The following is a 24,310-nucleotide window of genomic DNA, read 5'->3' on the forward strand; positions in this document are numbered from 1 at the left end:
CGACGCTCGCTAGTGGAAATGGGCTGCAGTAGGTTTTGTGCTTCTCACGTTAAGATAAAAGAAAGCACGGGAGAAACAGCTTCTGAGAAGCTTAAAAGAAGCAGGCTTTCCTTTCCTCCAGGGAAGGGCGCACAGCCAATGTCTTGCTCTTTATGGAGCTCTTTTAATAAGCAGAATATTGCATTAAGAGTGACGGAGCCTGCTAACTACGAGCAGAACCGCTCCGCAGCCCATGCACGTCCTTCCTTCCTCCCAGCGCTCGTGGGGCTCTGCGGGCTGCTGGCCATCGCCCTCGCGGTTATCTGCGGCCTGGAGCCGCGGCAGGACGCTGGGGAGGGACCGCTTCCTTCGGCCGGACCCCTGGCAGAGCCCGTTGTCCTCCTGCTGCTCTGTAAGGGGTGGAGGGGCGGGACGGGGAATCTCGGCTCTCAAACGAGGAAGGGGTTCTGGGCGCACGAGGGTCTCGGCAGCGCAGCTCTTAGGTTGAGCTTGTTTGACCTTGTGTGCCGAGCTGTCTGGCGGCAGCCTCCCTGCTCAGCCACCTGCCCTGCTTCAGGCCTGGGCTGCACCCTCGCTACCCGCAGCCCGCTTGCGGCTGGTGGCTCAGTCCCTGGCCCATTGATCAAGGAACAGCGTCCCACGTGCTGAAATAAGCCTGGCTTGCCCTTTCTGCTGAGGCTCCAGAGCACCCTCCAGGACTCAGCAGTGCTGGAGTCAGCCTTGCAGCTCTGGGGTGGTTCCTGCTTTGGGTGCAGCTCCTGTCCTCTGGGGCTCCGTGTCTCCACCACGCTCCTGCTGGGAGCTCAGCTGGCCTGCCCGCGGACGTGGAGAGATGTCAGCAACAGTGACTGCTGCATAAAGGTAGATTTATTGCTTACCTGGCGGTCTAATCTTTGTTCCCACAAACTAGTAAACAAACACGAGTGTCCCGTGCTCCGAGTGGGATGTGCAGCAGCTCCTGGTGCAGGAGGCAGCTGGGCAGAGCTGAGGTGTCTGCGGTGCTTCTGAGGGGAGCTTCCAGGGGCCACCCGCAGCACGTGGGGGGCTTGCCCCCTTGGGCTCGTTGCCTCCTGTGGTTTCTTGCCAGCTGGGGGAGAAAGGCCGGGGCACGCTGAAAGATGTGTTACGGGGAGGCAGCATCTGAGCAATAATGGGAGAAGCTCGTACACAGCTGGCTTGTGAGGCCGAGGAACTCGGGGACGCCCCGGCTGTGCTGGGTTCATCCAGGAACCCTGTCAGGCGTGGGGACAGGCAGCTCCTGGCACGCAGCGTGGCTTGGTTGGCTGCTTTTGGAAGAATAAGCCCTCTTTTTCTTTACATCCCCAGTGAAGCTAAAAGGAACATGGCCCAGTTTGTGGCTTTGTAGGTCACTGAAGGAGAAGGAGGGCTCTGCAGTGCTCTGTGCGTTGGGCACAGGTGCTTTCCTCAGCCTGGGACTGCTGTGTGCTGCAGCGGCTCTGCTGAGAGCATGACACGGGCTGTATCCCCGTCCTCTGGCTTTTAAGGAAGAAAATCAAGAGGAAATGCAGTAGGCTCACCCACCCAGCTGCCCCAATATTGTGCTTCGGGTCTGTGCGTCTGCATCTTAAGAACGCTGGGCAGTAAATACTGACATCCAGGGGAGACCCGATGGCTCTCCTGGGCTCTGCTCAGCTCTGGGGTGTGTCAGCACGCTTCTCCATCGGTCACAGTGCTGACGGGGCTCCTCCGCAGGCTTGTGGCCTGCTCTGTGAGACAGGGCTGCCTTGGGGCAGGAGCAGCGCCGTGCCTGCTCTGGTGCCCTGGAGCCGAGCAGTTATCCAGCGTGCGGGATCAGCACTGGCACTGGAGGGAGCCCGGCTGCCTCCTTCTGAAGCAGGGACCCGGCGGCTGCTGCCCAGCTCAGCACCGTCGCCCTGAGCTCTGTGGGGCTGTGGCAGCTTTCTGCAGCCTGGTTATTGCCTGGGTGCATTTTTTTCCTGCTCAGCTGTGGGCTGCTGGAGTGGGGGCTGCTGAGAAAGCCCCGTCCTTGCAGCACGCTGAGCTGGCCAGCAGGAGAGCAGCAGACCAAGGGACACTGGACAAGCACAGTCACATTTGCTCCTGGTCTGCCAGGGACAGGAGGAGGATTTGGCTCGTCCGAGGGGAGCTCCTAGCGCTGCCTCCCGGGCACTGACAGCAATGTCACTGCGTCCCCGGGCCTGATGGCAGCCTTCCCAAGCACGGAGCGAGCAGCCTCTCACTTGTATTTCCCAATTTAGGCACGTCCTACCAGACGTAACCGAGCCAGAGTAAACAGGAAAATCGCGTTGCTTGATGTCATCGCACTTCCTTGGAGTGCCGGAGCTGCTGGAGCTCTTCCCTGGCAGCCCCCCCTTGGCCGGCTGGGACGCGGCCAAAGGCGCAATGACAACGCCAGCACTGTGGCCTGGGGAGCCGCGGCTGCGTAACCCCACATCTGCAATGCCCGGCCCCCTGCCGGGGGGTTCTGCCTTCCCGGAGGGGCCTTTGGGGCTGCAGCCCCCTGCCTCACTTCTTGCTTTTCCTTCCAGCTGTACCGGAAGGATCTGGCAAGGCTGCAAGGCGGCTTTCGGGGGGACCACTGCAAGGTGGTGCAGCCCCCCCCCAGGCACCGCAGGGTCTTTGGGGTCCTGCCCAGCTTACGGGGCGAGAAATACCCCGGGGTGTGTCTCAGCTCCTGCAGCAGCGGCTTTGCCATGGGCCAAGCCAGGTCAGGAGCTCCCCCCTGCTGAGCAGGAGCACACACGAGGCAGTTCCTGACGGGAGCCGCTCGCCCACATCTGCACCGGGCAGGGGGAGCGGGGCATGGCGGGCAAGGCTGCGCTGTCACGATGGCTCCTCAGCATCACTGTGACTTGCTCCCTGTCTCCTTCCATGCAGGTTTGGGAGGGTAAGACAGCTTCTGAAGCACGCTGCTGAGAATTTGTCTTCGCCATCGAGACCTCTGAGCTCCTTGCGGCAAGGAAGAGGACAGGTAAGCCTGCCAGCCATCGGTCTTGTCCCACGCCACGGTGATATTTAGGGGTGCTCTCTGTGGGTCTGCTCCTCTGCCCCAGTTTGTGCTTCAGGCTCAGGGGGTGCAGCTTTGCATGGGGCTCTGCCGGGGGGCTTTGGAAGCTGTGGGCAGCTCCTCCCTGCCTGTGGGTCCTGGAGCACAGGGCAGGGCAGCTTCCAGCACGGCGCTGCCCAGGGCAGGCAGGCAGGCGGTGCTGCTGGGAGCGGCACCCAGGGGCTGATGTCACAGTGGGCAGTACAGGGGAAGCCCGCGGAGCCAGCAGCAGGCATTTGCCTTTGCTGCCTGGGTCAAAGCCTGTCCAGCCTCACGGCCAAGGCTTTGTGGCTTTGTGTTTCCCCTTGGTGGGGCTGAGGCCGATGCCGCAGTGGTACCAGCCCCCAGTCAGCAGCCACCTCCTCCCAGCGGGCATCTCCGCTCACCGCGTCTTTCCTTGCAGGGCAGCCCTGAGCCATGTCCAACGACCCTCCGCCACCCTACCCGGGCGGCCCCTCAGCACCGCTGATAGAGGAGAAGCACGGCCCACCCCCTGCCACAGGTACCGCGGGGTCCCCGCTGCTCCGGGGTGTCGGGGGGGTCTCTGCTGAGTGGGCAGGAGCAGAGGGAGCGCAGCTTCCCCGGGAGCGGCTCGGTCATGGCCCCTTCTCTCTGTGTTGCCCTTGGCATGCAGGCACCGGGGTGTCTGGCGCGATGCCCTGCTCTGTGTCACCACATCGCCCTCCAGGGAGGCAGGAGGTCCCAGGAGCAATGACAAGAGCAGAAAGCACCCCCCTGCTTTGCTTGCTCGCTCTGGGGGAATTTGGGCTTCTTGTGGCCCAGAGGACGAGGCTCTAGCCTTGCTCAGCGCAGCCCCACAGGCCTCCTGCTGTGTCCTGGGGGAATTGCCCACTGGGCACAGAGGCAGTTCCTTCCCCATGCTTGTCACAGCCCCTTTTTTGTTCTATCCCCCCTCACCTCTTCCCTGCAGCCCCCCCCCCCCCTTCCCATGCCACAGCCCCTGTCCCTGCAGAGGCCACCCCCCGCCTCAGACCACCCAGCCGAGCCCCCACCTCCCCATTCCCCTCTGCTGCCTCCTGTGACTCCGTGTTTCCTTCCAGATGGCGTCTCCCCAGCCGTGGGACAGCCCCAGGGGGTTCCCATCCCCCCTCCTGAATTTGGGCCCCCTCCCTATGAGCCTCCGCAGCCGGGGTTCGTGCCCCCGCACATGCCCACCGACAGCTCCGGGCCCTACGTGCCGCCTGGTGAGTGCCGCGAGGAGCTGCGGCAGCAGGGGGTGGTGACGGGTGGGGGGTCCCGGGTGGGGGTCCCGGGGGTGCCTCAGGGAGGGGAGGCCGTGACCGGGCGCTGGGGCTGCCTTTAGGGGCATGCAGCGGGTCCTTGGGGCAGGCTGGGGGCACGGCACCCACCCTGGGCAGCCTGCAGCAGGGCAGCCCCCCAGACACATAACCAAGGGCGTGCTGCGGGAGCAGGGCGCAGTGCCCTGGGGACGTGGCCTCTCCTGCCTCCCGCAGCCGTTCATCTGTGCCCGTTTCTCCTTCCCAGCAGGTTACTACCCACCGCCAGGCCCTCACCCTCCCATGGGCTACTACCCTGCTCCGGGCCACTACCCATCGCCTGGCGGCCACACGGCAACGGTGCTCGTCCCTTCGGGGGCTGCCACCACAGTGACCGTGCTGCAGGGAGAGATCTTCCAGGGCGCCCCCGTGCAGACGGTGTGTCCCCACTGCCAGCAAGCCATCACCACCAAGATCTCCTATGAGATCGGGCTCATGAGCTTCCTTCTTGGCTTCTTCTGCTGCTTCGTGGGGTAGGTGCTGCGGGCAGGGCTGGGGCCTCCCCACCACCGGCAGCCAGGCGGTGATGGTGTTTGCTCTGCCCCGGTCCTGGTGGCCCCGATGCCAGCGGCTTTGGCCGTGCTGTTGGACGCAGTGGGGGCCTTGGCTCTGAATCATTACTGGGGCCGCACAGGGGGATTCCTGGGGGTGGCAGTGCCTGGAGCCCTCAGCTCCTGCCAGGGAAGGGCAAGGTGCCATGGGGGGGGGGGGGGGGCCGGCCCTGCGGGCCCCCAGCAGCAGGTACCAGTCTTGTGCACACATCTGGCCCCAGAGTGACACCCCCCCCCCCGCGGGCCCTTCCTGCTTTCCCTCCCGCGCCCGCAGCTGTGCGCAGGGCGTGAGCTCACCGCACTCTGCATCTCCCTGTGCTCCAGGTGTGACCTCTGCTGCTGCCTCATCCCCTGCCTGTTCGATGACTTCAAGGATGTGACCCACACGTGTCCCAACTGCAAGGCCTATATCTACACGTACAAGCGCATGTGCTAACGGCACCCCGGGAGCCCGAGCCACTGGAATGACACCGGCCCCTCTCCCACTGCCGTCCTAGTCTACGCGTGTGCAACACTCCTTCGCTTAACCCGCTGGTGGTGTGTATGTGCATATCCCTGCCTCCCTCCTGCCCCGAGCTGTGACCACCTTCCCCGAGCTCCGGTCCGTGCTGTGAATGTTGGATTGGGGACGCTGGTGTGGGTGCACAGGGGACGGGGGGGGCTGAGGACCCAGCTGCTGTGCACGGGGCTCCCTCCGGCAGCTGCCTGGCAGCGCGCAGGAGCGGGACGTGGTTCTGCATCCCATATGCTCCGGGGCAGCAGCGGGGCCCCCTCACGCCTGGAGCAAGCTGGGGGCAAGTAGGAGCTGACGGAGGAACCCACCCCTCAGCGGGGGTGCTTAGACATGGTGCCCCGGCCGGGAGCTGCTGCAGGCAGGGGGCACGCACTAACCTGGGGGGGACAGGGGGGGCCCAAGCAGCCAACGGAGCACGCAGTGGAGGATGCAGTCACCTGGCTCAGCTGCAGCCCTTTTAGGAACGGGCCTGGTAGAGGCTTGGCCTTGAGGAGACAGGGGGTCGGTGTCAGGTTCTGGCGTGGCTCAAGGCCCTCTCCTGCCAGGTCAGTGTGCAGCCCACAGGCAACACTTCCCAAGGAGCACGCAGAGCTGCCTCCAAGGCGTGGGGGGGGGGGGGGGACAGGGTGGCTGCCTTGCCCTGGGGCTGCAGCACCGCACCCTTCGTCAGCCCACCCGTCCTGCCAGAGCCCCGCCACAGCCGCTCCAGCTGCATGCGCCTCCTGCCAGCCCTGCTGTGGATGCTTTGGGGAAGGAAAGCCCCCGGCTGCTCCTCACCCACCTGGCAAGCCGTTAGCAGAAGTGCATCCAGCATGTTGCTACCTGCCCCCAGCGCTGTAGAGTAGGGGAGTTTGTTACCTGGCTCCCAGCTCTGGAGCAGACCCGCTGCAGCAGAGCTGCATCCTCACCCCGAGCCCAGCAGGGTCTGGGGGGGGCACCCCTGTGGCATTCCTCGTTGCATGTGGGTGTAGGGGTTTACTTTTAGCTCACGTCACATGGGGCAGAAGGATGGGGGCAAGCAGGCAGCAACACAAGCTGCCAGCAGCACTGTGACAGACAATGGCAAGAGGCCCTGGGAGGCATTTTCAGTCCCTCTGTGGCACACCTGGCCCCCCTTCCCCCAGCCCCTGCAGCTGGAGCGCACAGCCCCCCCAGGTAAGCAGGGGAGGCTTCTCAGTAAGCAGGTCTGCAAACACAGCCTGGCCTGCGCAGGCAGCTGCTGTTTGCTCAGAGGTGGAACTGTGGCACTTGTCCCAGTGTTTGTATGTAAATAAACATCAGACCCTAAGATCAGCATACGTCTTTTCTTCCCCCCCCCCCAAATGCGCAGATCTACCCCAAGGACGCTGAGAAGGGATTGTGTAAGTGTGTGTGTGTGGGGAGGGGCAGCATGAACCACAGGAAGGAGAGCAGCAGCATCCCGCCCAGCCCACGGTGTTAGGGTGGGAGGTAACAGCCCCACGCTGCAGCCCAGGCCCCCCGCTCCTGTCCACGCAGCCAACAAGGAAGGGGGCAACAGGGGCAGTGCTGGAGGAAGGCAGAGCAGCACCAGCAGCCCTTGGTGCGGCCCAGCACAGCTCTGGGACACAGAGGGCACAGAAGCAGCCCTGTGACACAGGGCACCTGCCTCGAGGGAAGCATTTCCTCCCATCAGAGAGGACAAGGAGGGGTGACCAGGAGGCTCCTCCCAAGGGGAAAGGCCCAGGTAAGCAGGGGCAGCAGGCACCTACAGCAGCAGTGGGTCACCTCCTCCCAGGGGCTGGGTAAATGAGCAACCAAGAGGACGCAGCGGGGATGGGGTGGGCATGACAGGAGTGCCTCAGAGTGGCTGAGTCAGAACAAGACAAAACTGCTTCACTCCATTAACCTCTGCCCCAGCCTTCCTCCCCCCCAGGCCTACATTCTCCCACACTGATGCCTCTGGCTTTCCCCAGCTACAGCATAGCAAGTTTTTATTCCAGTCAAGGCTTCAGCAAAGAATTGATGTTGCACAATATACATCTGACACCTTCATACCCCCAACCCACACATTTGGTCCTGTCCCCCTTCACCCAGGGAGCTTCCACCCATGAGTTGTGCTTGGTCCCTGGGACACTGCAACAAGCAGGACATTCCTTTGAGCTAACGGGCCCGTGGCACAACCACCGCAGCATGACTGAAACATCAGTTTCTCAAGGTACAAAACCGAGTGCTCTTCACTGAAAAGACTGATGACACATTCTTGGGTTGCAGCCCAGGGCAGGAAACACCCTCCAGAGACTGCTCCAGGGAAAGAGATGAAAAGCCAAGCATGTGCAGACTCTGTCACTACAGGACAAGACATCTCTAGCCTTAAAAGCTGCTCCAGCCTGATCGGAGCAGCGCTGAAGTGGAATCCTCACATCTTCTCACCAGACCAGTCCTGTACACTAGTTAGCTAAAGACATTATATTACTGTGCTTGCATTATTGGTGTGCAAAAAGTCTTGGACAGTCCCCCAGATTTCCCCCCCCTTACTTCCCTGCAGTCAACTCCGCCAATGGCAAGGGAACAGTTTGGAAAAGGACAGGGTGCGCCTCGCCACCACCAAGAGCCGGGTGGCAGCCGTGGCATCACATCAGGTACCACGCTGCAGCTCCTGCTGCCACAGCAACGCAAGCCGCGAGGATCAGCTGCACCAGGGGCTGCTTTGCCAAGGCCACGGCAGCGTGGTAGGGACAGCCGGGCGCTGCCTTGCCTGCCAGAACACAGAAAGCATCGTTAGTGCTGCGAGTCTTTCGCCACGTTCATGCAGCTGCTCCCTCACTGCCCACAACCCACCTAGTTTGTCTGCATAGTAAGGGCATTTGCGTAGGTCTCCTTTTCCATCATGGACTGGAAGGCCTCCTTCTTGGGCTTCTTCTGTCAGCGACTTGCCGATCTTGTCCAGCTCATCAAATACCTGTGCGTGGGCACAGTGAGAACACAAAGTGAGCAGAGCCGGGCAGCTTTCACCCAGACCCACGGGATGATCTGGAGAACAAGCAGGAGCTGCTTCTGCCTCCCTCCACCCAGACCCCAAATGCAGCATTTGGTACTCATTTCAGAGCGCCTTGCAGGCAGATGTGTGGTGACGTCTGGGATGCGCCACAGCTCAGAAGGCGCAGCCCATACCAGAAGCTGTTAAATCCAGCAGTGAGACGCAGCATCACACCGCTGTTTGCCCTCTAGCCTGCCACAAGGCAGAGTTCTCCGCTCCCTGCTGCCAGAGCTTCTGCAAGGATCCCAACAAAGGAGCCTGCCACGTCCTGCTGCCCTTCTGACCAGCTTAAACCACAGTGACCCGCTATGGGCACAGATGAAAGCTTGCATCCAGTAACTGAGACTATGCTCATCCCCCAGCGCAGCTCAGTCACGTTTTATGACAGGCAAACACTGAAGAAGTAACAAGGGGCCACAAGCTTACAGACATGTCTGGCCACTCAGCAACGTGTGGCATCTCTGGGTGAGACATGGGATGGATAAGGTGCAATGCACTCAAATTGATTGAGGCTGCCTCAAAGTGAGAGCTTTGCTCCCACTGCTGCTTCAAAGGCACACAGCCCGTGGCAATCTTATGGCAAAGTTATCTCAATTTAGCCTCCAGGGCTCAGCTGTGGTGCTGGTGTGTGGGAGGAATTCCTGCCTGATACCAGCCATGTCTCCAGAAACTAGCGGAAGAGCTATTCAACCTAGAATCCCACACAGCAAAGGCAGAACCCTCCCCACACACACACCAGAGCCCCGCCATCTGGCCTCTGACCCAAACCACTATGCCCAGGTGAGCAGCGGACTGAATTAACCCAGGCCTAAAAGCTGGTCCAGAGCTGGACGTAGCAGCACCTACATCTATAGGGGCTCAAGGGATGCAGTACCTGCATGTTAAATCTGAAGGCTCTGTTGGCCTCTTCCACGATCCGCTCCTTACAGCTCTTGTCCAAGTCCAGTGCATTCAGCCTTGCTCTGTACAACTGCTTGAACTGCTGCGCATTGGAAATGTTTTCAAACACGTAGAATTGGATCCCTTCATCAGTACTGGGCAACTTCAGGGCCCTCTGGGCCACCTTCTTCAGCACCTGGCCACCTGAGAGGTCCCCCATGTAGCGCGTGTAAGCATGAGCCACTAGCAGCTCAGGCTCATGCTGCCCGACATGGTGGATTCTGTCCACATAGTGCTGCGTTGCCTCTGAGCACTGTATCTTCTCTTTCCAGTCTTCTCCATAGAAATATTTCATGTCTTTGATCAATGCCTCTTTCCGGTGAAGCTCTAGAGGGAAATACAGAGGAGCAAAGACTGGGTTGTCCTTATTGCGATCCATTTCCTCTTCCAGAGCAGAGTATGTGAAGTAAAGTGCCACAGTAGCCAGCTACGGACAAAGCACAGCGGATGTGAGAGGCTATTCACTTGAGAGGCACATGACACTTTGTGGCTGCCCCACCCCTGCACGGAGTTGGGGTACACGAGGAGAAAACCCCCCGGCTCAACACAAAACCTGCCTGGAGAGCCCGTACCAGGCACGTGTCACTTGAAGAATCTTCTCTACCGGTGTTCCTAACAGCATTGCCTACAGAGCAGGAGCTAAGAATTAGCCTAATGTTGCCAGCTGCAGGCTCTGGGCCTCCTGTCACCTTGCTGGCAAGGCACAGGGACTGAGCTCATCCTGAAGATACAACCAGCACCAACAGCCTCGTGCTAGAGAATACCGAGTGTGCCAAGACCTTCAGGATCAGACAGTGCTACTTGTACCCCAAATCCCACCCCTTCTGTTCAGAAGAAAAAGGAATTTGATCTGAAGTCAAGCTTTAGCTTTGACTAAGACAGAGACTAGCTTTGCCTCCAGAGGCCAAAATCAGTGCCGTAAACCCACCCAGACTTCACTCCTGAGCAGCTCACACCACCAGCGTCTGTGTGGCAGCTGCACCTGCCCCAAGCTGCCCGCAGACACGTGGCCAGACACCCAGCACTTCCACCCAAGTTGTTCTGGGCCAGCACGCTCCAGCCTGCATCAGTCGTCGGGTACGTCAAAGAGCTCCTCTGCCAAGGAGCACAGCCGCACTCACCTTGAAGAGCTCCTTCTTGATCCGTCCTTTCAGGAAGTCTTTGACAAACTGAGTGTTCTCCGCACGGTCGTGGGATTCCTTAGTCCCATCCTTCAGCAACTCTGAAAGGTCAGTGGGGCTGCAGGCAAGCAGGGAGAGCTCCTTTCACTCCACCTCCAGGTACAGCAAGCAGCTTGTCCCTGCCGCGTTTGGAGGGAGCCTCCACCCCCCGCCAGCCATCCTGGGGGTCCCTCAGCCCACCCCAGGCTGCAACTGGCACCACCTGGAGGAGGTGACAGCGGCAGCAGCCAGGCTCCCACGGGCCAGCCAGACTTGCCAGTGCGAGAGGCCTGATCCTTACCGGAGGCTCCGACCCAGGATGCCGAAGCAATTGCCAAGAATCCCCAGGTGTTGCACTGTTACTTTTCCTTCTCACCCCCGTGAGCCCCAGCAACACTAAAAAAGGAGACCTTGAGCATATCAAGGGCAACTACCAGGGCAGGCTAAAGAGCTCAGTAGTATCCCTCCTTGGTCTCTGCAGATGAACACACAGGCAAGACCTCAGCTTTTCTAACTGGGGCATCAGTGGTATTATATTAGTTGCTGAAGAAGGAATGAGAGCCCAGCAACAAAACAGGGCAGGAACATCCTTCAAAAGCTTACTTACCCTGAATTACACTGGTTTTGCAGGTTTTCACAGGCTCTCCTTCTAGAAGTGTATCAGCTTAGATTACAGCCACTGCACTACCTGAAGTTTGGTACAGTTCTCAACACCTACGCTCACAAAATTATGCCACAGTGCATCTTGTACATGCTACCTGTAGCAAAGCAGTCATAAAAACTGTGTATGTTAGCTGTAAGAGAGGCTTTGAACACTCCACACTCATGCATCCAACAGGCTAGAGAAGGCCTGGACACAACAGAAGCGCCTGGAGGCATAACAGGCTCAGGTTCGTGAGAAGTTAGTCCGAGAGAAGCAAACCCATCCATTCAGGTATCCTGGGAGCCACCCTACTCACCCTTCTCATTTTCATACCTTAAGTTTTTGCTTTTAAAACAGAACTCATGGAGTGCATTGAGCACAACTGCATCACATCTGCTAGCAGGCAGCTACTAATTGCACAGAGGGACAACCAAACAGTTCTGTGTACCGCTGAATGAAGTAACATACACGTATGTTCTGCAGAACATCACCTTACAGAAGCAGCCCCAATCTCTGTAGGAATAACGCAACTACTTATTTCCCTTCGCTGTAGGGCAGCCTCAGTCCCAGCTGGACTTGCTTCCAGCTCAGCTTACTCAGGCTGCTCCACATCCACTTTTCAGAGCAATCCTGCAGATACTGAAAAGGCTGGAGAAGAGCATAACTGAGTAAGGAGGCTGACACTGTGCCTGCATCTGTCTTTTAAACGAACCTCCAGGAACAGACCGTTGCCTAGACCAGTGGGTGTTCTGCAAAGACAAGAGATGCAGCTCACTGGAGCAGAGTTCACCTCTAGAGTCATCTTTCAAAATAAGAAGCTGCTATCACATGAGGCAGTCCAGCAAGCCATGAAAGGCCAGTTCACCTTGGCAAGGAAGGCACAAACAAGACTGCTAAACGGCCAAAGCACTTCTGAAGTTTGAGTAAAGCCTAAAAAAACCCATGCTTGCTGACAGCTTGTTGATCATTCCTTCCCATCCCTTCCACCCTTTCACTACACTGTTGAATAAACAGACTTTACTGCACATGCATTTGATTAATCACCTATTCTAGTCCCTCACTCCCTCTCAGACGCGGAGAAATACCACTCCTTTACCTGGCAGCTCTCCCGCCTTGCCCAAGACCCTGTCTGTGCCATGTTGCAAGACAGGGCCAGCACCACTCACCTGACGTTGTCATCTTCCATTTCCTCATAGCGTAAGCTTTCCCCTTCGTCTCCCCCTTCCGAGCTCTCCACAAGGGACGGCATTGCTGGTCTGTGTTGGGGATTAGGCACTCTGAAAGGCAGAGTTAGAGCGGGATGTTAGAGGGAAGCTGCCTTAGTGGAAGGGATATGTAGGAAGTGTCGAGCAGCCTAGCAGGGAGTCCTGCAGCTGCACCACACACAGGGCAGCAAGGAGCAGCCACCGGCCCTTTCCGCTGCACACCAGGACACTTTCAAGAGAACAGCCTTGCTCGTTCAGTTCAGCTCCTCCAAACCTCAACGCTAACAGCCAGCCGACAAAACCTTGCTCTCAGAGGAGCCCCACGACACCGGGAGCAGCCTGCATCAGGTGCCACGCTTCAGGAGAGCTGCTGGCTGAAGGCTACCCGAGACCTCCACGTCAGCAACCTGCACCGAACTCGTGAGCAAGCTGCTTTCCGCTGCTGCTACCGAACATCTCATCCGAGGCTGGAGTTGGAGCAGGGTAATTGGATGGGGAAGCACCTCTCCTCCGTAAGCTACCTGGAAGTTCGGAAGATGAACAACCACCTCAGCTGCCCGGCAGTACGGAAGCACTAAGTCAGGCTCTGACGCCCCACAGCTCCTGGAAGAAACGAAAGCCTCCCTGCAAGGGCATATGAACAAGTCCCAAAGCAGGGGCAGACCCCGCTGCTCTGCCTTCCCCAGGCTGTTCTCCACAAAGCATCAGAGCAGCTACTATTGAGCACAGTGAGCTGCAGACAGTGTTCCTGCTACCACTCAGACGCTCCTCTCCCACCGAACAGGGTTTACTCCAAACCCCAGAAGCAACTGCAATCTCCCCCCCCCCATTTTGGGAAGAGAAAAGCCTCCGCGGACGTAGCAGGCTGCACGAGAAGCACCCAGAAGCAGCAGCAGGTGTCTACCTGGCTTAGCCCAGCTGAACACCCCGGCTACGCCACAAATCCAGCCACCTCATTTAGAAAATGGAGCTGTAATCAGTGCTGTGCTGATTACACCACCGAGTTCCAGGCAGCCTTGCCAGATGAGGCAGGCACTAAGCTCCCTGCTGGCTCTCCAGGAAGCCCTGGCTGCTTAGAGGGACCCCTCCTGCTCTCCCAGCTTGGCTCCCACCTCCCTGCGCAGGCTGCACCCGTGGGCTCACCACTCGGCCCCTGGCTGGAGGCCGGGGAAGAGATGAGCAGATCGACGGCTGCAGGCACGCCAAGCAAGCCCGCACAGAGCAAGAACAGGGAGATCGCCCGGTGGCTCCAAGCTAGCAAAATGCTAACACCAAGAGTGCTAGTTATAAATTAACTGCCCCAACTTCCAGCCCTCGGGTTACAGCTACCCTTACGGCCCTGCAGAGCAGCAGGAGCTGGGTCTGAGCTCACCCCCGGGTATGGAGGAGCAGGGCCCTGCCCCAGCTCGGGGACACACCATCAGGGCAAAGCTTTTACCCATGCTGGGGCGTCCTTGTGCTCACTGCCACAGGGCCTGCCCTGGGTGGGAGCGCAGAGCAGTGCCCAACGGGTCTAACCCAGGCTGCTCCGGGACAGCAGCCAGCCGCACACAGCAGCGAGAGCCTCGGAGGTGCTCTGAGCACAGCCTCAGCAGGACCCGAGGGGATGCCCGCAGTGCTGCAGGTTGCCCCTGCCCAGGCCCAGAGAAAAGCCTGCCACGGGCACGAGTGGGCACAGGCTGCCCGCCCAGCAAGCCAGCCAGCTCCCTGCCGACAGGGGGGGAACTCTTCATGCCAGCCTGGCTTTCTGCTCAGCTGACTTCAGGCCTGGCGCTGCCCAAGAAATGCAGATTCCAAACCTGAGCCAGAGGAACTGGTTCTGATTTGTCTCATCTCTCCCAGGAGCTGCAGCCCCGAGGCAGGGTGTGCTGCCTTCCCGGCCCCGGATGCAAAGCAGCAGGCACCAGGAGCCACGAAGGGCGCTTCGGCACCGCTCACCGCCTGGAGGAGGTACAAAGGCAGAAGGTGAACCCAACCCAAAGGAACACACAGACCAAACTCCAGAAATTCGGGGGCAGCAATGGTAAGAGGCTCCCAGTGGCCAGACATACACAGCACAGCTCCTGAGCTCATCTTCGACCAAGGCAAGCCTGCTAACACACCCACTAGGCAAGCCCCGCGCCCCTGAGCACACTTTGTTTAGTGGCGCTCGCCAACACCGGCGCTTTGCTCGCCAGGCTACGCAGAGAGCATCTGAGGGGGCTCGGAGGCACTTGCCCAGGGCTGTCACCAGTGTTGTGCACATGAGCTGTTGTTCAGGTAGCACTGCCCCCCTCAGAAGAAGGCGTTAGCACACAAGAAGTCATTTAAGGACCTTGGCAGGCTCTCAGACCCACACCTTGCGTGCCGTTTTTGTTAGAGCTCGGTTCGACGTGCTCGCCTCCACAGCAAAACATAGGGCAGGGACACTGGTCCCTTCAGCACGAGGTGAGGACAGCACACATATAGGAAAATAAGGAAGCTTAGATCTTCCTGATACAGGCTCTAGCACAGACAGCTCCCTGATGAGCCACAAACTCAAGAGGCAAGTCAGCACCAATCAAAACCCCGTCCTCTTCCATATTAGGATCCTGAAGAGAACTTGGAGGAGGGGAAAATCAAAGCGTTATAACCCATCTCACCACAGACCGCTGTTTTTACTCAATAACAAGCAGCTGAAATTCTATGACATGGTCACTGGTCAGAGCACTGGCTTCTTGGGCCATCCCTCTCCTTCAAAGGAGGCAGTGTCCTACAGGCCAAGGGGGAGGTTTGAGCAGCTGCCTGCCTCCGCTTCAGAGGCCAGAACACGGCTTCGTTTGCTGGGAGCAGCTCTGTGCTCATCCAGCCCCTGGCTGATGTTCAGAGTAAACACATACCTCCCCAGCACCCTGCCTGGGAGGAGTCCAACAGCCACGAGACCTGGGGTAGCAGGGCAGGAGAAGTGGAAAAGAAGTTTTGGTACAGGACAACTCAGAACTCCAAGCATTTATTTTCCAATAACAGCACTAAAGCCCTCCTGGAAAATATCCCCATCTCATCTAGCCAGCACTTGCTTTTCCCCTACAGACATCTGCACAGCGAGCTTCACACTCGAGGTGCGCGGCCGTTGTTCTCAGCGTAGGACGATGGCTAACCCCGGGATGACCCTACCCTTTGAAGGAAGTCAAGAGACTGCACTGCAGTAGGGAACTGAGACTGGAAGTCCTGGCTTTGCTCAGGCACTCTCAGAGGTTCAATAATTCACAGAACACCCACTCAGTACAGAGTTCACAGTTGCTGTTCAACTAGCACGCGACTTGAAGGTGCTTCCCCAAACGCACACAGCTTGCATCCTGGCATTGAGGATCAGCGTCCAGCCGTGCTGTGTACTCAAGCATCTCAAAGGTGAGACGAATCCTACAACTCCAGGCCTAGCAGCTTGAAGCCATCACCAAGGTAACCTGGCAATTATATCAGAAGAGCGTCTCAACTCCTTCTCCCTCTAGGGAGGTACTTGGCTGGTGGAGGCAGAGACCCACAGCATAAGTCACTACATTTCCTGACCCCACCTGAGTTTCAGACTCTGCCTGGACACAGCCAGTACGTCAAGCCCTAGGCGCTCCCAGCAGTGCCCAAGCAAACGCGACTCCTGCCCTCCTCCAGCTGCAGCCCAGCACCTCAGCGAGTTCATCGTGGATGGAAGCTCCTTATGAGCTCTCAGACCGCTGCGCTCGCCCAGGTGGGTGCTTCAGGGAGCAGCCCCCGCAGCAGGCGGCCCGTCAGCGCTTTACCTTCTCGTGTGGGCCGGGGGAGCAGTGCAGGGGGCAGCTCGGTCAGCCGGGGGGAGGCAGGGCGCGGCGGGACAAGCACCCAGGTACCGAGGGGCACCGGCCCCGCGGGCACGCAGCTGGACGTGCCGGGACCGGCACCGGGCCGTTACGGCCCCACGCGGAACGCAGCCGCGCACGGGCGCCGAGAGGCCGGAGCAGTGCGGCCGCTCCGCCCGACGGGGGGCAGCGGGAGGCCCCGAGGCCTCGGTCCTCCCAGCCCCGCTGCGGACCGGGCCAGCCCCAGCCGGCCGAGCTCCGGAACGGCCCCGGGATGTGACGGGAGCCCGGCGGGGCCGAGCCCGAGCGCCTCGGCCTGGTGGCGGCGGGCCCCGGGCCCAGCACCGGCGGCGAGCCCCGGCCGGGCCCCCCCCAGCCCCCGCCGTTACCTCAGGGGCGGCCCCGGCCCCGCCGCGTTGCCATGGGGACGGCGCCGCGCACGCGCACCACTCACCGCCCGCCGCCGCCGCCGTTCTCGCGCTGCCCCGCGGCGCTGACGCGACTCCCGGCCCGGCCGCCCGGCATTTATATGCGGGACGGCGGCGGCGCGGCCAATCACCGGCCCCTGACGGCACGCTCGGGGCCGCCGATTGGAGAAGGGGGCTGCCACGTCAAAAACTAGGGGGCTCTCGGGCCCGCCCCGCCGTGGCCGGCGCAGCAGGCCCCGCCCCGGCCGCGCAGGCGCAGTGGGGACTCCCGAAGGGCGGGCGGCCCCCGGCCGTGAGGGGGCGCTGAGCCCCCGGGGGAGGCGGCGGGGCCGGGCGCGGGCGGCGGGAGAAAAACGGGGTCAGCGGCGGTGTGGTGAAGGCTTTATTGGCGAGTCTTTTTGTTTACCTCGTCAGAGGTTTGCAGGCTCTAAGATGGTCCGTTTACTTCCCGCTGTAAGTTCTCCAAAGGCACGGTATCTCCCCTCCTCTAAAACACACCACGGAATATTCCAGGCTGCCCCAACGCCTCTCCTCAGCGCCACCCCTCTGACCACCACCTCCTCCCGCCACGGCATCACACCTCCAGGTCAGCTCTCTGCACACACTCTCCCTTTCTTCCACCCCTACTTTTTAGGGCCTCCTGAAGAACCTCCTTTCCATTCTCCTAAAAAGAAATTGCTTTCACTCTCCGTAAGCGGGGCAATCGACAGAGCGAAGGGAGAGCGACGCCGGGCTTTGCTCCCCGGGGATATCACAGGGCACCAGACCTGACTGCACCCCACTCTCACCCCTCCTGGGGCTCCCCGGCCCTGTGGATCTGCTGGTGCCGGAGGAGCGCAGAGCTCACGGTGAAGCCCTTCCCGCAGTCAGCACAGGCATAGGGCCGCTCCCCGGTGTGGGTGCGCCGGTGCTGGATGAGGTGGGCACTCTGCCGAAAGCTGTCCCCGCAGTCCGCGCAGGCATAGGGCCTCTCTCCTGTGTGGACCCTGTGGTGGCGGAGCAGGGCTGATCTCCACAGGAAGCTCTTCCCGCACTCGGTGCACTCGAAGGGGCGCTCCCCAGTGTGGAAGCGGCGGTGCTGGATGAGGTGGGAGCTCACCGTGAAGCTCTTCCCGCACTCGGTGCACCCGTAGGGGCGCTCGCCCTGGTGGAACCGCCGGTGCTGGATGAGGGCAGAACTCACCGTGAAGCTCTTCCCGCACTCGGAGCACTCGTAGGGCTTCTCCCCAGTGTGGACCCGCTGGTGCTTCATCAGCTCGGAGCTCTGGCTGAAGCTCTTCCCGCACTCTGCACACTCGTAGGGTTTCTCCCCAGTGTGGACCCGCTGGTGTCGCGTCAGGGCTGAGCTCACGCTGAAGCTCTTCCCGCAGTCACTGCACTTGTAGGGTTTCTCCCCGGTGTGCACTCGCTGGTGCTGGACGAGCTGCGAGTTCCCAGAGAAGCTCTTCCCGCACTCGGCACACTTGTAGGGCTTCTCCCCGGTGTGGGTTATCTGGTGCCGGATCAGCTTGGAGCTCATGCTGAAGCTCTTCCCGCACTCGGTGCACTCGTAGGGCCTCTCCCCGGTGTGGATCCTCTGGTGCTGGATGAGGTGCGATCGCTGCCGGAAGCTCTCCCCGCAGTCGGAGCAGGTGAAGGGTTTCTCTCCAGTGTGGATTCTCCGATGCTGGACGAGGTTGGAGCTCACCCGGAAACTCTTCCCGCAGTCCCCACATATCGTCAGTCTCCCCGCAGCAGGATTTCTCTGCTGGATCATATCAGGCAGCCTCCTGAAACTTTTTCCACGCAGCATCACTCGACTTTGACTCCTCCCCAGGGGAGGTCTTTGAACCCTTTCTGACCTGTGGGGGGGAACTTGGTCATGTGCAATACTCTGGGAACTCTTCTCCTTGGATAGTCCTGACAGTAAGCCCTTGGGCTTCCCTGGCCCAGGAATGCCCTGGTGGGGATCCTCCTCTTTCTTGCTCGAAATCCCTTCCTCAGCTGCAAGAAAATGAGAATCAAGAAGAGTCACAAGCAAGAAAGGAAGCATTGGACATGGGAAATCAAAAGGGGACAAATTCTAAAAACTCAACGGATTGACTTGAAGGTTAAAATTTTCTGGTATTTCCCTCCAGCCTACTGGGTGGATTTTGCAGTGCTCACAGGAACAAACCCTGAAAATAGCCCTGCATGCTCTGCAGTAACTTGACTCTACTGAAATTATATGCACATCACAGGTAAAAGTTTAGTGCTCAAATGGGAGAAGATTGCTGCTATTCTGGGATATTATATCTGAAAACGCTATTAAAAGTTGAACTGGAAGTCAGAGAAGGGTCATAAAGAACTACCTTGTTCAGCAGAACGTTACTTTCATTACAAAGGATGCAATCTCTGCTCTTACTTGTGCTGCTGGTAATGCAGAGAGAGCAAACGCACGAAGACGACATTGGCCCTAAGGCATGAAACACGCCCATCGCCTGCAGCATGGCTTATGCCAATCTTAAGAGCAGCAGCAAAGTAACTTTCTGTTTCCAACAGTGCAGAACAAATCCACTGTCAAAGCCACTGTTGGTAGAACACAGTCTGAGCACATCGAAGATCCAGCACAGTTGATTCCAGATTATGAACTGCAGAAAGCTGATAAACATGGAAGATGAAGGTAGTGCAAGTCAGAGGAAGTAACGCCAGCTGAAGTTATGAACGCCTTCTGGGACACAGGCAAAAGCCTTCCCTCTTGCTCACACTGTCTTGCAGAAGTGTTAATGATACCAATATATGCTACACAGACCCAGGTCACTTGAAAGCCTTCGAGGACAAGGTGCTTGTATAGATTTCTAGGGCATTTACAGAGAGCAGTGACTCCTTCCACTGCTGAAATCTGGTTTGATGAGCACCTTAACAGGCTCAAAAACCTGTAACCCCAACTGTGCTGTGGGCCTTGCTGCCAGCGGAGGAACAGCTCTTAGCAGGCTTCTACACTCAATTGGCAAGACAGGAGCAGTGAGCACGCACCCTTCTGCTGTCAGGGAAGGGTAAACGGACATCAGAGGGAAGTACGTGGGATGTCGAAATGGCAACACCTATCTCTGAAGAGAGGTGTCACATCCAAATTTAAGACAGGTTAATCAGGCAAACAGATTTCCATGGCATCTCTTTACACGGACTTCCAGAGATAAAGGCTTTCTTGCTGTTGACTATATGTAGACCCAAAACATGGAACAGGCTGAAGTCTAAAGCCACAGACATGGAGACCTCCAGATTTTTTTCTCCCCCACAGTGACATAGATTTGACCGCTACCTTCTGATTCTGTGAAAACTCTTGTGAAATAAACTGGTAACATATTGGTCCTGTGGGACAGACCTACGAACCACAGGCGCTTCCTGTGGTCTGGTAGAGCTGCGATAAGGAACTGCATGCCTTGGAAGGCGAGAGTCACTACTGAACCGTAAGTATGCAATAAAGGAAGGACTTCGAGCCTACAATTTCTAACCAGACCAACATATACACATATTTAATCTTCCTCTTTGTAGTCAGTGCAAGAAAGCATCGCAACATGATTTCACAGCAAACTCCTGAGATACCTTTCATGGCAATTTGGCATGGTAGTTAGTCCAGTTTTTCCCTCAAAGTTCTTGTTAAAATCATCCTTTGAGAGCAACAGGAACTGGAATTTTGCTCTTCACCATGAAGGTATTTCCATTTGCCTGCAGTTACATCCATCCAGGCCTGCAGGACTAGTGTAAGATGATACCCAAACACAGGTTGACATTTCTGTCAGGCCAGCATGAAGCTCTTGACCGGTACCTCAGACTTACCGAGTAGATGATGGAGCTAGTGAAGCTGCTGTGCTGCTGTTGTGGCAAAGAGAGATATTCTTCACCTACCCTAAATTTGGTATTTACACAGAATTTTGTTTCTTTATGCAGAACTTGAAGAAGTCTTCAAAGCACATAAGAATCAAGTCTTCTATGGTGTTCTGTACTTTTTGGGGAAATTCAGAAATTTTAAGCTTCATATTACATTGTTTACTGCCATGGTTCCAGCTCTCCACTATGAAACTTCTACAACCATTTTTGTTACTTCTGACGTACCAGAAATCTTAACTGGTATCCAGGAAAAGCTGTCTGTATAGGGTTTAATTGAAATATTGGTGACTGTAATTTTCTGAAAGTATTTTAAGTGGAAGAATGGTAGAGTGTGCTGGGGAGGTGTCGCCTGTATGCTCATTCCCTTCCCTGGCATCTACTTCTGGCCAGTCCTGAAATCCCTGAGACATGGCTCTGAGCCGTTCAGACCTTTGGTCCAACTCAGCAGCGCTGCTCACATGGCCTCACAACACAGCTGGACTCTTTTAACTGTTGTACCTCACTGTCAGGACTGGAAGGTGGCTGATGTGATGCCAGAGAAAAGGCTCGAGGGGAGCTGCAGGGACCAGGAAGCCCGACAGACATTCCAAGCAAATGAACAGAAACTGGAATATAAGAATTACTGACAGATGATCAAAGAGGGCATACTGGGGAAGAGCTGGCATGGCCTTTGGAAAAAGTAGTCTCATCTCACAAACCACTTAGAGTTCTTCAGAGATAACACCAGTGTTAGCAAAAGGGAGATCAGGCATCCAAAAACATTCCTGAATGACATTTTTGCTTCACCAAAACTGATGAAGAAACTAAATTGCCATGGAAAAAGTGACCCAAAAGAAGGTACTAATGGAGCAAAGGGGGAAGTGGAGACGTCTGCTGATGAGTCTGTGTTATCCAGGGTTAAGGAAACAAAGGATGACTGTAAAGATCAGCTGTGGCGGAGCCTTGTGATAGTGACCAGTTAGGTGGCAGGGGAACAACAGGGGACATTCACTGCAGGTAAACAAAGAACTGCAGGGGAAGAAAGCCTCTATACCTTGCATTTATACGAGGATGAGCCTAGGGTGTTCTTGGTATCATTCAGGAATAGCATCTTGGCACTAGAAAACATTGATGAAAACCACAGCTGCTGGGCATGCAAAACAGCTAACCAAATATTAGCAACTGTTGGGAAAAGAATAGAGGGGAAAAATAGAGTGTCATTCTTCCCTGCTTCTCTGAATCCACAGTAAGTCCACATCCTGATTACATGCAAGGGGGAGGATGGATCCCCCACCTTACAAAAGCTCTAATAGCACTGAGAAAAATACATTGAAAAAAGAATGATCAAAGGCATGGCACAGCTTCTGTACTGGAGATGACTCATCTGTCCGTTCTGCTTGCAAAAGCTACAGTTGATAGGGGATATAACAGATGTCTGTAAAAGCACAAGTGGCCTGTGGAGGGGGTAGGGATCCATTCTGCCCCATTTGCTCTGAAAATAGAGTTACTGGCATCAAATGAACTACTAGAAGGCGGCTTCAAAGCAAACCAAAGGAGGTAGCTAACTAAGCTGTGGAATTCCTTCCTGTAAGCTGTCATGGATGCTAAAAATGCAAATAAATCCAGAAGGCAACAAAATACAAAGCGGGCTATGAGATACCAAGACATCTAGCTCAGGAGCTTGTGAAGACGCAGGCTGCTGAGGCCTGAGAAGGCACATGGACACAGCACCGCCTGTTTGCTCTTGCCTGTGTCCGGTGACAGCCGTTGTCGGGGCAGACAACGCTCGACAGACCATGGTGTGACCCAGTACGACCACTGCTGCACGTTCTGGCAGGATCCGGGGGGGTGCCAGAGCCGTTTTCCCCGGCGGCAGGCTCCCAGCCGGTCGCACCGGCCCCTTACCTGGACGGCTGCCATTCGGAGCTGCCTTCCCTTCGACCGCGCGCAGGCGGGAGGCCCGCAGCTCTTCCTCCCGGTCCGCGTGGGAGATCATGGCCGGCTCCGCTCCGGGGGGTCCTGCTCGGGGAGAAGAGGGGGGGCCGTCAGCCCGCCTCTGCCCTTTCTCGGGGCGCTCCGACGGGGAGGGGGGCCCACAACAACCCCCCGAGGAGCCCCCCCCCCCCCCCGGGCAGCCCCAGCTCCCCGCACCCCGCGGCCCCCCGCGGCCCCGCACCGCGGCCCCGGCCCCGCACGGCAGCAGCTCCCCGCAGCCGCTGTGTGCGGGGAACACGTGATGGCGACGGCCAATGGCGGGCGGCGCCCTCGCCTCTGAGGGAGGCGGAAAATGGCGGGCGGCGGCCCGCGGCCCTCCTGAGGCCCGGTGCCGGCCGGCGGCGGGAGGCGGCCGCTGAAGCCAGCTCCTGGCAGCGCGGAGGAGGCCCCCGGGCTGTGCCGGGCGGCCCCGGTGGGCGTTCGCCTCCTCCTTGCCCCCGGTCAGCTGCAATAAAAGGAGAATCCCGAGCAGAATGGCTGGTGGGGACAGCACCACAATGCGCGCCTCGGTGTCAGAAAGGCCCGCTTCTGTTACAGCATGGCTCTACAACACTAGTAGGGGTGCTGGTTCCCCTGACTTTTAGCTTTAACAACGCATTTTATAAGATCTTTTAAAAAAAACTTCAGGCATTGCCCAATAAGGAACCTACTTTCGTTCATTACTTAAATAGCATGGATATCTGCCTTAGTCAGAAGCACTGCTAATATATGTAATTGCCCAGAAAGCTCAAATGAGAGAAAATTACTGTGTTACAGAGAGCTTCATCCTGCTGACGTGCCCCAGCGGGGCACAGCCAGGCCTCCCTCAGCACCCCATGGGCAGGGTGCAGCGGTGCTGCGTGGACGATCCACCAAAGCCCCCAGGAACCCAACCAGCTCGGAGCTACCGAGGGCTCCGCAAACAGGAAAGCTCCTGGCAAACACAAAAGCCTGCTCTGCTCCTCAAAGTCTGACCTGAGCTTACTGGTAAGAAGTGTCAGGCACAGGAGATGTTGAGAGTCTAGCACAACTGCTCCAGAGGGGCCAACCAGCCACAGAAGCAACAAAGAAACCAAATTAATAACTGCAAGCTGATGGTAGGCCCCTGGCTGTCAGAGAGCAAGTGTGCAGCCCTGCCTAGGTACTGCATAGGAGATGGGAAAGATGCACTCTGGGTCAACCCTGCTATTTTTGTGAGACACTGTCTGGCTGTGGACACACAAGCAAGCTCCATCTTCTTTCCTGCTCATCTCCAGAGGGGGATAAGACATTGGCAAGTCAGATTTTTACCTCTCTGACCGGCATTTCCCCAGAAGTCTAATGTGCTTTACCTGCACAGGGGCCACTTGGCAACTCCTCCTCTTCAGAGCCCTTGAGATTGGTGACCAGCTGCCCATCTTCTTGTTCCATGCAAGAGATAATACCTGACTTAGCAATGGGCATCCTCTCCTTAGGAGAGGAGAAATGAGTTATTTGCTCCAAAGATAACTCCATAACACTAAGCGCTGCCATGTGTTTGCAGGGGGAGTGCATCAGAGGGGAAATCCCTGCCTGGGAAGACACATCCCTTGGGAACTGTCCTTGCCCACAGTAGAAAATTGAGACAAATCACATGTGATAGGTGGGTGGGAGGGAGACGTGTGCAAGTGGCTTGGCTTTGGTCTCTTCTGACCTCCAGACTGGCAGAGACGAGTGTCTGCCAGAAAATGGAGGCAGGTGCTACAATACAGTGGCTGGGCTGGGCTCCAGGGACCCAAGGAGCTGACCCACAGGTAGCTAACAGCTATTCTGCCAAAACACTTGCTAAGTGTGAAGGCAATGCTTCGCACATCTGATAGCAATCGCTTTGGCATGGCTGAGACACATCTGGTTCCCAGCTTTCCTCACCTCAGAGTTTGAAGAGTGCCAGAAGCCAGCAGGGCTCTCCCAGGACAC

At 57.7% G+C, this 24,310-nt stretch overlaps 3 protein-coding genes across 13 annotated transcripts in view; 1 reads left to right on the forward strand and 2 right to left on the reverse strand.

The window, feature by feature from the left end:
• CDIP1 (cell death inducing p53 target 1) overlaps positions 1-6,698 on the forward strand; it is a 22,160-nt gene extending 15,462 nt beyond the window's left edge. For 5 of the 7 annotated variants that reach the window (XM_048061144.2, XM_013176869.3, XM_066977622.1 and 2 more), the window contains exons 2-6: positions 2,881-2,974; positions 3,453-3,551; positions 4,111-4,254; positions 4,556-4,820; positions 5,223-6,698. In XM_048061144.2, coding sequence (XP_047917101.1) covers positions 3,467-3,551; positions 4,111-4,254; positions 4,556-4,820; positions 5,223-5,334 — 606 coding nt within the window. In that variant the 5' untranslated portion in view covers positions 2,881-2,974; positions 3,453-3,466 and the 3' untranslated portion in view covers positions 5,335-6,698. Of the gene's footprint in view, positions 1-969; positions 2,589-2,880; positions 2,975-3,452; positions 3,552-4,110; positions 4,255-4,555; positions 4,821-5,222 lie in introns of those variants that run through there. The other 2 variants (XM_066977624.1, XM_066977625.1) reach the window with 2 other exon arrangements.
• Positions 6,699-7,347: 649 nt separating this feature from the next.
• HMOX2 (heme oxygenase 2) lies at positions 7,348-22,402 on the reverse strand. 5 transcript variants are annotated; one of them, XM_048061132.2, is made up of 6 exons: positions 22,307-22,402; positions 12,319-12,429; positions 10,471-10,588; positions 9,285-9,776; positions 8,212-8,332; positions 7,348-8,128 (listed from the first exon to the last, which is right to left on the reverse strand). In XM_048061132.2, exons 2-6 carry the CDS (start codon positions 12,399-12,401, stop codon positions 8,004-8,006), a joined length of 939 nt encoding a protein of 312 aa, XP_047917089.2. In that variant the 5' UTR covers positions 12,402-12,429; positions 22,307-22,402; the 3' UTR covers positions 7,348-8,003. The 5 variants fall into 5 exon arrangements, with proteins under 5 accessions (XP_047917089.2, XP_047917065.2, XP_066833722.1 ...); XM_048061108.2 differs by lacking the exon at positions 22,307-22,402 and adding an exon at positions 16,600-16,746; XM_066977621.1 differs by lacking the exon at positions 22,307-22,402 and adding an exon at positions 16,535-16,557.
• LOC106033411 (zinc finger protein 436-like) lies at positions 16,941-22,414 on the reverse strand. The gene is made up of 2 exons (XM_013176864.3): positions 22,307-22,414; positions 16,941-18,556 (listed from the first exon to the last, which is right to left on the reverse strand). Exons 1-2 carry the CDS (start codon positions 22,395-22,397, stop codon positions 17,358-17,360), a joined length of 1,290 nt encoding a protein of 429 aa, XP_013032318.3. The 5' UTR covers positions 22,398-22,414; the 3' UTR covers positions 16,941-17,357.
• Positions 22,415-24,310: the final 1,896 nt, after the last annotated feature.

This window comes from Anser cygnoides, chromosome 15, assembly GCF_040182565.1.
Source record: "Anser cygnoides isolate HZ-2024a breed goose chromosome 15, Taihu_goose_T2T_genome, whole genome shotgun sequence".
Lineage (NCBI taxonomy): Eukaryota > Metazoa > Chordata > Aves > Anseriformes > Anatidae > Anser > Anser cygnoides.